Source organism: Wasmannia auropunctata, unplaced genomic scaffold (genome assembly GCF_000956235.1).
Source record: "Wasmannia auropunctata unplaced genomic scaffold, wasmannia.A_1.0 LD335634.1, whole genome shotgun sequence".
Classification (NCBI taxonomy): domain Eukaryota; kingdom Metazoa; phylum Arthropoda; class Insecta; order Hymenoptera; family Formicidae; genus Wasmannia; species Wasmannia auropunctata.
The window spans coordinates 239376-251837 of NW_012027256.1; the positions used below are offsets into that span (position 1 = coordinate 239376).

The 12462-nt window shown below is 37.8% G+C and overlaps 2 protein-coding genes across 6 annotated transcripts in view; one reads left to right on the plus strand and one right to left on the minus strand.

The window, feature by feature from the left end:
- Positions 1 to 57: 57 nt before the first annotated feature.
- Positions 58 to 9438, minus strand: LOC105456531 (facilitated trehalose transporter Tret1-like). 2 transcript variants are annotated; one of them, XM_011700637.1, is made up of 4 exons: positions 8886 to 9438; positions 6425 to 6774; positions 5337 to 5412; positions 58 to 4506 (listed from the first exon to the last, which is right to left on the minus strand). In XM_011700637.1, the coding sequence occupies exons 3-4, from the start codon at positions 5386 to 5388 to the stop codon at positions 3131 to 3133; spliced, it is 1428 nt and encodes a 475-aa protein (XP_011698939.1). In that variant the 5' UTR covers positions 5389 to 5412; positions 6425 to 6774; positions 8886 to 9438; the 3' UTR covers positions 58 to 3130. The 2 variants fall into 2 exon arrangements, with proteins under 2 accessions (XP_011698939.1, XP_011698940.1); XM_011700638.1 differs by lacking the exon at positions 6425 to 6774.
- A 2390-nt stretch (positions 9439 to 11828) lies between these two features.
- LOC105456529 (tetraspanin-13) overlaps positions 11829 to 12462 on the plus strand; it is a 6432-nt gene continuing 5798 nt past the window's right edge. For 2 of the 4 annotated variants that reach the window (XM_011700633.1, XM_011700636.1), the window contains exon 1: positions 11829 to 12211. In XM_011700633.1, the coding sequence (XP_011698935.1) occupies positions 12152 to 12211 (60 nt within the window). In that variant the 5' untranslated portion in view covers positions 11829 to 12151. The remainder of the gene's footprint in view (positions 12212 to 12462) is intronic. The other 2 variants (XM_011700632.1, XM_011700634.1) reach the window with 1 other exon arrangement.

Sequence of the window (12462 nt, forward strand, 5' to 3'; positions counted from 1 at the left end):
AGGGAGGATGTGAGAAAAAGGAGTTCGCAGATAATTCACACATACACACACAGTTGGTATAGCTGCGAATCAAAACGGTGAGTTTCTTTATTTGTCAACGTATATTGCAAACTTCTACATTGTAGAAATTTCTGTGGGGTGGAGTTCGACCAACGTTTGAACCCTGCCTGAAAGGGACGTGTATATGTAGAGAGTCGTGCAATAGCGCGAACATACTTGACACTCGAGTTAAGGTGTATCGCTTATCGAATATAACATGCGCGCGCGTACAACGTGGTGGCCGCGATGACAAAGGCGAATGACCGACTGTCCGCGAATTATTTCTGTAACCAAACGTGATGTTGATCTCCATTCGCGTTCAACGGCTCTCGGCCGTTTGCTTGTCAAACACTCTACGTTCTTCGGGGTTCCACGATAGGTGGATCGCGCGTCGGCAGAGAAGCAAGAATAAATCCTTCCCTTCTCGCTCGCGCCGCTTCGCCGAGCGCGGGCCGGGTGCCGTTTTGGTCCATTGTAAAAGCAGTGCGCGAGATTCTCCACGTCGTCGTCGGTCAGACGCCCGTTTTATCATCGGCGACCGGTTTTTACGCACGGGAGCACGCAACTCTCGGATACCCCGGGGGTAAGTTTTATAAAACGCATGCACACGAAACTAACGTGCGGCGAGTGTTTTTCGTTAACTCTAATATCGGGCCAGTTATATTCTACGCCGAAGCTATTTCTATGACACGTACGTATATATTATGTCTCTCACCCTGCCTGAAAGGGAAATATGAGTTAGTAGTCATGCCACAGTGCTCGTCTAAATCCTTCTTGCATCAGGGCCGATAGGCGTGCGCGCGTATCTGGCTATGTTACACGAGATACGCGCGGATCACACGCGCTATTCATCAATAACGTTTAATCGTAAGCGTTATATCGTGTGTTGTTTTGCACCCTGCCTTAAAGGGATAAGAAAGATGTTCCTAATCGCCGTGGTGTCGCGCCGAACAGGATTTTTGCTACTTCTTTCCTCTTTTATCTTTTGTTGAAGGAGATTCTTTATCACAGATTTCTATATACCCTAGATCGCTAGCTCTGAGAAATGAAGTGAAGCCAAGTAATTTAGAAGAAAGGGTGTATAGCGGCCATCTTCACCCAATAATGGATTACATTCAAAATTTTCGCTAATATTATTAAATGTACACTACTTCATAAAGCACTGTATATGTGATTACCGGATAAATATGGCGTCTGGCTTCAATTCTACAAACTATAGCATGTTAGCGATCTTAGATATTCTACAGATCATCTATGTTCTTTATACATTTTTCTTTGTTATTTCATCTTTTATCCTCGTTACTCTTTTTCTACTCTATCGGAGATTCTTCAGGTTCAGTTCGAAATGTAAAAAAATTGTTCAAGGATATCTTATCGCGAAAGCTATGCGTCACGCTCGGTATTAAAAACGAACGGGAATTCTTCTCCACGCGGAATAATATCCTCCGCGAGAATTTCTTCTCGCCTGTTCGGAGCTCGGCCAGAGGCGACAAATAAATACTTTACGATTAATTAAAAACTATCAGTCTCAAGCTTCAGTTTAACCCTGCCTAAAAGGGAAAAGAGGTGGTCATGCAAGATTGCTCTTACCGTACTCGAGGGGGACCCTAGCTAACGCAACGTTGGATATGGCATGCACGATGGCTTCCGAAGGAGCCCGTTAAGATACCCTTTGAAGCGGTACTTCGGAAACCACCGGACACACTGGAAATTCACATTATTCTCGGCCGAGATTTCTTCGCCAAATCAAGATTTTTCGCCGATCGAGCTGATATTTCAAGGCTGGACACGAGAGTCGCTTGTACAATTGTCGCAAAAATAGAATACATTCGGCAAACGTGGCAACTGAACAAGAGCAGAATGATTATTATCGGCTCTTTGAGAACACATTAAACAACAGGCAACTGTTGCCGGTTCCGCATCTGTTGTGTACGCTAAAATCTTCCACTCGACTTGCGCGTATTGTGTATAAATAAAAGGCTCGACTTTCACGTGTCGCTAATGACAACAAAGAATAATGGCGCAAAATTTACATTATTATTTTTCCTGTCAAAGTCTACGTAATCCGACACACGTTTTTTGAATTAAGGTGTTTGAATTGAGATATTCTCGAATTAACGTTACGTTTGCACAAGTGACGAGCGCCTCTGTTTGCGCGTTTCAAAATGTAAATGTAATCCAAACAAATATGCGTCATTATCACGCGAGCGTGAAGTTTCTCTCTAATTATAACATCGTATGATTATAATATCTCGATCGGGGAAAACGCTCGTTTGGCGATCTCATTACTTCAATCGAAGCGCCTTCTTCAATGGAATATAAGGGCCCTTTTTTACACACTAAAAAACTTACAAACTAGATTTCCTCTGAGGAATCTTTCTTCCGTATACTAACAATTAAAATTTATGTGATTCAAATTCCATTCAGTTTCATAGTTGCGAGAATAATAAAGTGTAGAAAATAGAAAAAAAAACATATTTCCGTTATGGCGGATTTAAATCAAAATGCAAGGGACTCTGCAACTATATCAACATAAAGATTCTCAAAATTTCCTTTTGAATTTCCTGAAGCGCGTAAATCCTTCGACCTTTGACAGGGAACGCTCTCCGGTTCTTCTAAACGACTTAAAAACAGAATTTGTTTCCATTTAAATTTTGCAAACGTCTTGTTACCATTAAAATTTTGCCAATCAGCGCGCGCCGTAGTAACTTCATTCATATCTTATCAGAGCGACAATCCAATTGAAGTATTCAAATATTGCAATTGATCTTACCGATGATTGTTGGAAACATTTTTCATCCGCTTTTGTGAGCCAAACGTTACCGGAAGGGCGATTTAGTCGCCTTGAGGTCGAATGTCCCGTAATCCAGGGGATGCGCATCGCTTATTTCTATCGTTTAAAAATCATTATAAATTCTTCATAAGCATCGCGTCCTTAAACGGTCCCTAAACGATCAATAATACTGTACAATTGTGTTGTACAATATTATTGATGCCTCCTAATAAACAATTAAAAACAAAACCTCAATATAGCCTCTAGATGATCAATAGTATTGCGCAAAAAGTGATCATCTAGTCGTTTTTCTTGCACTTAAGCAATCGTACTTATTTGGATTTGTTGCTTTTTCTCCTTCTTTTCCTTCTTCTTCGGCTTGCAGTTGAGCTCCTCTTGAATTTCCAGCAGGGACTTGCCTTTGGTTTCGGGCACGAGCAGCGCGATGAAGATTACGCCGAGGTAGCAGCTGATGGCGAACCAGCTGAAGGCCGCGTAAACCCCCCAGTTGTCGGAGATCACCTGATACATCTTGGAGACGATGAATGCCAGCAGCGAGGACACGACATTGGCCAGCGACACGGCGGCGCCCTTGACGTTCGTCGGGAACAGCTCGCCCAGCATCATGTAGGGCAGCGGATTCAGGCCCAGCGCGATGATCAGCTCGTAGAATATCACGGAGGAGTGAAGCAGCCAGCCGTATCCGATGGTGTTCACGCCGAATTGGAACTTGACGAGGTAGAAGACGCCGGCGATGGTCAGCGCGATTCCGGCTAGAAGAGAGGTGGTGATGAGTAACGGCCGTCGACCCAGCTTGTCGACCAGGACCACCGCGCCGAGACCGGCGATCAGTTGGAGCATGCTCAACAGGATGACGGACATGCTCGCGGGCAGACCCGCGTCGCCCTCCTCGAGGATCTCCTGGGTGTACGACTCGACCGCGCAGATACCGCTGAACTGGAGAATCAGCTGCAGGCCGATGCTGACGATGACGGCGCGCCGATTGCCGGGCGTGCCGAACAGATCCCAGAAACGGCCGCGATCGCTGAGATCGCGGACGACTATCTTCTGCATCTGCTCCATGTCCGTCTCCAGCTGACTGCTGGAGACGCAACGCTTTAAACGTTTCAGGCTCGTCATCGCGTTGTTCTGGCGATTCTGCATCAGCAGGTAATACGGCGACTCGGGCATCCAGGGGAAGCTTATGAAGAACACGAGCGGGATCACCAGGCAGCTGTAAGCGAGCCATTGATAGGAGACGAACGGACCGATCGCGTGAGCGTACAGCTCTCCGAAGGTCACCATCAGCTTGATGAAGGAACCGAGGGTACCTCTGATCTCCTTGTCGGCGATCTCACCGATGTACATCGGGCAGATGACGTACGCTATGCCCTGGCCGATACCGCCGATACCCCGTGCGGCATAGAGAACGTAGGGATTCCACGCTACGAGTATCAGAACGTATGAGAGAGTCAGAGGTATGCCGCCTATCAGCAGGCTCATCTTCCGACCTAGCCGGTCTACCATGAAGGCCGCAATGATGCATCCGGGGATGGTGCCCAAAAGGTAGAAAGACGCGATCCAGGAAGCGTCGTCGGATGTTATCGGGACATGGGAATCAGACGACTTCAGTATTGGCAAGGTGGGTGACGTCCAGCCTATGTGAGATCCGGTAGTTGCCAGCGATAAGGTAGCTATGATAAAAATCGGACGAATGAATAAATGATTTACGCCGCTTTTCCGCTGAATTTCCTGTATACATACAGGAATCGTAAGAAAAAAACAGTCTTTAAAATGGATTTATATATATTTTTCTCTCAATATATAACTCACAAATTATAATTACATTTTTTATGCGTAAATAATGATTTATCCGAACTGTTCTATGTTATCTAAAAAAAGATATACAATATATATGTATGGAAAAAAATATATATATGTATAGCGAAAAAATTAATTATATAATCTTTTTAGATAATATAAAAGTTCGAATAAATCATGATTTACACGTAAAAAATGTAAGTATAAATTGGTATTGTGAGAGAAATTAATATATATGATAGTCTAACATAAATGCGTTACCTATTAATTTTTATATTAATATATATGATATATTAATATATATATTAATACCTATCATATATATATATTAATATATATGATAGGTATTAATATATATATGATAGTCTAACATAATGCGTTAATCATAAATAAAAGCAGTTTATAAGTTTTTAATTTGACGAATGCTTGTTAAAATCTTGTGTTTCGGACTTTGAATACTTTTAACTCCGAAGTTTTCGTAGTTTATCATTACAATTTCAATGTGATAATCACACTATCATTATTTGATGGCTATAATTATCTGTAGCCAACTTAAAAAATGGAAGTAACATTTACTACTATTGATAACTTTTATTATGTAAATCCTTATTAGTGCGATTTAAAGTTTTAAATTATATTGATGCTTTTATTTTTGATTATTTATTTTTCATAAAAAAATTAAAAGTAGTTTACATTTATTTACCTGTAATCGCTGCTAAATATTGAGGCCACCGTTTAACACGGGATTGCTCCATCTTTTATTTCTTCTTATTGCAGGACTGAGGAGAAAATTAGAACTTCTTTATTACTAAGAAAGTATATGAACGCGATTATATCGAAATTAAAAATACAGTATAAATTGAAATTGAAAGCAATTAGACTCCCAAGAATAAATCAAAGATAACAAAGTAATACCTAGGCGAGTCGGCACGGACGTTAATGTGTATAACAATTTTTATTGTCACATTAACCAGTCACACACGAACTGCGCGCCGCACTTTTTGCCGGTCTTAAAATACAGTTCTTTATATGAAGCCGGAAGCAATTGCTTCGTATTGGCATTACTTTGTTATCTCTGATTTATTCTTAGGAGCCTAATTGCTTTCAATTTCAATTTATATTTCACGCTGCCTGAAAAATGCGTCAGTACATTATTTATATATATTAGTTATTATGAAGAATATCATCATACGCCTCAGTAATCGAATATTAGAACATCCACCCCGTAAGAAGGGAAATCCAAATTCGAATCATGACTAAAGTGATATTCAATATTCGATATGACATTTCCTAATAAATTCTTTATAGGTTTTTGGGGAGAGGGGGATTAGATGTTTGTTAGCATCAAAAATATTAAATTGCCTATTGTCAATAATTTAATTTGTTACAGTAGATTTCGGCTTCAAAATAAAGAACTGTGTTTTAAGACCGACGAAAAGTGTGGCACACAGTGTGTGGCAATAAAAATTATTTGTAACATCCGTGTCGACTCGCATTGACATTACTTTGTTATCTCTGATTTAAAAACACATAGTACAAAAAAAATATTGTACTCTTTTTCTACTCCATTTTATGTATTATAAAAAAAATATTATATTATACTCTTTTTTTCTACTTAAAACATACATATTCTATTATTTTATGCAAAAAATTTGAACACCATAATTTACAAAATATGCTCTGCAATGTCAGTAAATCTTACAAATTGACGACAATTGACTCAATCCAGTTATGTTCCTTAAGCTATTTGTAAAGAAAATTCTATTAAATTTTAATCAATATTGTGCTTACAGAGATAACGATGAAGCGCGCTAATGCTACCAGGAAAGACGACCAGGAATCTGCACTAGCCTAACGGCACCCGGATTTTAATGCATTTCAGATGGAATAACAACGAATTCATGGCGCCGTAGATTATATATGTCACTTTATCAGCGCCTTCCTTATCAGCGATTCGTGTCAAATCTGCCACTGTCCCCACTCGCCCCACGCGCTCGAGAATGTTTGCTTATTACTAGTAAGTTAGTTCGGACGAAGGACAGGTAGAATAAACGTCGAATCATTTTTCTGTGCACGTGCCATTTGCAAACTATTGCGCATGTTTGATTACTCGAGACTGGCGACAAGGGTCTTAAGGTAACCTAATTAACACGAAGACATAATAAAAGCACGATGTAATCCTTCAAATTGTGCAACACGCGCGTTTCGAAGCAGGCAATAATCAAATATACACGTACGCTCGGTTATTGTATCGCTTGTGTACGCGGTACGAAGTGGTACCACGTCACTCCATTATCTATTTCGTTATTTCGACAACAAGACAATAGAATTGATAAATTATAAATAACGCGGGACGAATTATTTTAAATTCAACATTGTCGTAAAGATTTTCGAAGAAATAAGGTGGACATTAGACGCGACGTTTGACATTTTTGCTTGGTTGCTATTTGACATTTAAATGCTATTTCAATTAATTCGAATGTCTCAATATTTATGTACGAGAAAGATCAAATATACCGCAGCAGTTTGTATTATTATAATAACTGCGTTAAGCACATCGATCGAATGTGATTTCATAGAGAGAACTGCGAAAGCGCGATCATCATCACGTATTTGTTTTTCCGTTGTGCAGATATAATAGGATTAATATCTTATGTATATTAATTAAAGGGAAAATCCTATGTATATGGAGTTATTTATAAATAATGCCTTTTTGTTGTGCCGCTGATTAACGGCAGTAACGAACGTGCAATAACATTACAAGCTTATTGGTATAAGTAATTAATCACTTTACAGCATCGCGGCTGTGATATAATAGTCTCTCTTGGAAACCCGCGGTCTCGCTGGGAACGTCGTGAATAATGGACGATAACAGTGGACAACAACGGGGAGGGCATTAAAAAAGCGCGATCATTATTTTTTTGTAATGCACATTTTTTTAGACCGTTGTTTATATTCCACTCGCACGAAGAGGAAATAAATCCTCTTCGTATATAGGCTGTGCCGCGAATCGTAATAGAAGCACGCTATTGTGCATTATCGGATTGACAAAATAGCACGGGCGATCGTTATTTGTATTTTATCAAATATCCTCGAATATATACATACGTGCTTAATATAGATATCCCAGAGATGTGTTTTTAAAGAAAAACTCGTCTTTCTGATAGTTCTATAAAACATTTTCGAAATTTTATAACACGTCTTTTAACACATCTTTTAACACATCAAACAGTGTTGTAAAAGGTACATGTTTTAAAGTAACAAAGATAATAAAATAATAAAGATCTACAATTGTTTGAAGAAAAATTTAAAAACTAGATACAGACACAGGTACATTTTTTATAAATTAAATATAAATTTATTCAAGTATTTTAAAGATAAATCTAGATTCTATAGATTTATGTTCTACAGATACATAATATGAATATTATTAACTATATACTATTTATATTTAAAAAATTTTTTTATTTTATTATACATTTTAAATATTTCTATTTTTTTTAACATAAGTAACATTTTGAAATGATTATCAGATAATCGATTTCTTTTTGATATTAAAATTTATCCTCCGATACTGAAAAGTTTATACTGAACACGTTTTATACTGAAGAAGGTTGAACAGTGGTCAACTGTGGTGTACAGTTTCAATATTTTAAAAACTACATTATAATTATGTCGACATTAGCATGCGACAGTATATTATTAGAAATTCTATGTGCTGTGTGGCGCAATTTTAGTAATTAATTAGATCGCACGCGAAAGATCGTGATACTTCTAGCTTACGATCAGTCACGTACTGAACGGCTAATTGTAAGTAGCAGTCAAATGTGATTGGTGATCTTACTTTTAGATCTAATCAATTGCATTAAATTGTTCCTTAGCTCAGTGAGCTACTGTATGGCTGTGATTAATTGCAACGTAATCAAACGAGACGCTTTCTATTGTAGTACTGAAAGTATCTTTTATGTATCTAAAATATTATTTTAGATAAGATACAAAATAGGATGTAATTACAGTAAAAAACAAAGCTATATATACAGCTGTATATAGTATTACTTCTTGACAAATGTTTCTTTTTATCTAAAAAAAAGGCATGTTAAGTCGATAACTCGCATATACATACTATATTTGTCAAAAAACATTTTATTATAAATAGAATTGCAATATATAGTTTTATATACATAGTTTATTATCTATTAATTTAAATTCTCAACTTTTATATTTAAAAAAATTAGATTACGTTAGAACTTACCGTTTTTCTTGGGGAACAAAATCGAATATGCAGGTCGTATAATGTAATCGAAACTGATCAATTCTTAAACTTTTAAAGAGTATTTATAACTTGCGTAATGCATATATGCAAATAAATAATACCAGAAATGTATTGTTTTTCGCTATCTGCTATATGAAAGGAAACATTTGTCTGTCCAAACATTTGTCTGTCTTACCAAATGTTTCCTTACACATGCTTTTACAGACTATTACAAGGTCACATTTTACGTCTTTAATTCGAATTATTATACGTAATATTATTATTACGTAATATTGATATTAATATAAATATACGTTATTATTATACGTAATATTACATTTTAAATATTTTAATGTTAAAATAAATACGTAAAGATTTCAAAATGATATATCACGTATTGCTTAATCAAATTAACAAGAAAATCAGATTTTTGACTAATATTCTATTAATAAATGAGATTTTACATGTACGAAATAAATGCAGTCAACACAAAGATATTATATGCATCAACTGTGACGATTAATTGAATGATAACTGTATATTATGTCGCACCTAATTGTATTAAAATTGTATTAATATAGAAATAAATAATTAATTCACATACATACAACAGCAATATAAATTTAAATATATTAATATTGAAAAACTCTTATTATATATCTTATTAATTATAGTAAATATACAGGACGCCTTGTTTTAATTAAAACAGCCAATTTTTTCAAAATTATTGATGATACAAGAAAATGTTTCAGACGAAAGTGAAACGGTTTCGAGGAGGAATATTTTAGTTAAGTTGCAATTTTTCTAGGTAGAGATGCTAAAAGATATAAAGGTCACCTCAACTTTGTATTTTTATATTTTCACATTTTTTGGAATTACATGATTATTTTACTTAATATGATTTCTCTAATTCTGCACACAAACGTAGTTAAGTTAAAGTTCGAAAAATCAATATTTGACGAGATATTCATACTTTGTCATGTCATTGGTATTTTGACATAAAATATGAAATATCTTGCTACTATATTTATAGCTATATACAGTATATATAGTTACAAATATAGTGTATATATACATACATACATTGACAAATTTTTTTTCCTATTTAAAAATGTGCATGTAAAGTCGATTACTCGTATTTCTCGAAGTTATCGCTTTTTTCTACAATGCTCTACCATTGTGATCTACTTCGATCTGTATTATCTGCGATCACAGATATAAAGAAACAATGACATTCTTGTGCGAAATCGCAAGCTTTTGCAAGAATGATCGTTGTTTATAAACTCTGCTCTTTTCTTGGCCACTTTTAAATCAAACGTACAAGGTAATCGTTATCGCGTCTTGAAAGCCTTGATAATTTCTGGCGTGAAGCAATATGCGCTTTACACATCCGTGTGCAAACATGATGCATTCCAAGTATTTTCTGCGAAAATGCGCGGATACCTCTTATCTTAACGGTAATTAACCTGCGGAAAATACATCGCGCGTTTTTGCAATATAAGTATTATTGGATATAAAGTCTTATAAATGTTCCATTCTGGAGTTTTCCACGATGCAAAATAACCATTTTTAACTAGGAAAATTAAATTAGATAAAAAATAGATGTACAGAGAAAGAGAGAGAGAGAGAGAGAGAGAAATTTTTAGATTAAATAATATAAAATAGGATAAATTATAATTATAATAAAATAAATTAGAAATAAATCATTATAATAAAATAATTTTAATTTTAATTATATATACATTATGTTTAAATACTTATATAATAATTATAATTATAATTTTATGTCTAAATATTCATATAATATATATTTCAATATTCATGACATTTATTTATATAAAAATAGATTCTTTAGTTTTGTCGATAGTTTATTTTTAATTGTAATTGCAATATCGTCATTATAGCCGGTCAAACATTAAATTGTGGTTATCTTCAGGGTACTAATAAATTTATAATTAACCATAATTAACTACCACGAGTATCGAAAATATGTCGACAAGTAATGGAGAAATCGTTTGTCGATAACTAACTAGTTAACGATTGTTACAATTTTCGTGCGAATTTTAAGTGAAATTTCGGTGACATTTAATTTGTGAAACGCTATCGCGTGCATATATGCCGAGTCTTTACTTGAATGAAATGGATAAAGCTGGATATATTTCGATCAACGGTACGGAGAAAAAAAAGGATGCAATACGCAGCTAGTCGCGTGTTGTAGGGAAACTGCATTTAAATACGCAGAGTGTTTATGCCTTATCTGGGCCAAGCGTTCACGTCGTTAACGTCTAATCCGCACGAGCTGCGCTGTGACATATTTACGATGCCCGCGTTCGTCGACAGCGCGGTAACGAACGAAATAAATGCGAATATTTTATCACAAGTGTCTGTATATCTCCGCGTGACAAAAACACAAAACAGGCCGCTTCTTCCTTCCACGCTTCTTCGCGGTGACGAAATAACGAACGTCATATTATCTCCACCCCGATGCAGTTCGATAACATTATAATTCGATCTGAGAAAATAAAATCTAATCTTTTTTTTTCTTTTTTTTTCCAATAAACGAAAGCCCAGACATTCAAAGGCTAAATTAAAAATTACGATTTACTCGGATGGGTCAAATCTTTTTACGACTGTGTGGCGCGCGTATAGCGTCTCAATCTCGTTGAATTAAATCTTATATATCAACTGTCGCGAGTCTGTCATAATAAAATAAACGCAAGGAATGAAAGGATTATCTTTACGTGTCGGCGGGACGACGCATGTCTCGATCGAACAGAAACGTCGAACGAATTAAGATTTCGCAGTTCGGTTTACTACTGGCTGCTCGAATTCTCCCGGGTGGCGGCGGCGGCGGCGGCGGCACGTTCGTGTTTCGCGCGTGACACTCGCAATCTATCGAGCGCGCCGTCGACCGTCGCCATCGCGTTCCCTCGGGCCGCAGTGACGCCATCGTCGCCACTGTCGCCGCCAGTAGTCGCGAGTCGTCTGCCGTGCCGTGGCGTGGCGTCCGTCGTCGGGGACCTCGGCAGGGCCTGAAATTCGTGCGAGCACGCGGAATTAAGAGTCGCACGCCGATCGCGATCGTTCTCCTCTCGTAGAGCGCGCCTCCCGCACTTCGTACGCCATTCCCTTGAACCCGGAGACCACGTAATCCTCCGTGCGACTCGCCCCGGGGTCACGCGTCTCGCGCCCGCGAATCGCGCGACGTGCGGACCTGCAGCAGGATCTGACAGCGCGAGTGACGGACGGAGAGCGCGCGGTCGAAGATGTGTGGCGGTTTTACGTGCTCGAAAAATGCGCTGACGGCACTCAACATCCTCTACATCGTGAGTAAGACACCCTCCCCCCCAGCAGACGCGACCCTCGCTCTCTTCTCTTTCTCTCTCTCTCTTTGACCTTTATCAGATGAGGGAGGCTCTTATCAATCGGCGCTTCCCTCTCTCGCGCCCGTCTGTCATCTGCGCGCTCTCGCCATCTCGCTCCGTCCCGATGTTTACACGACAGCGGAACATCTGTGCGTTGCATAATTAAGTACGATTTCGCGTGCATACGGACTGATTGGGAGGGCTTCCCCCCC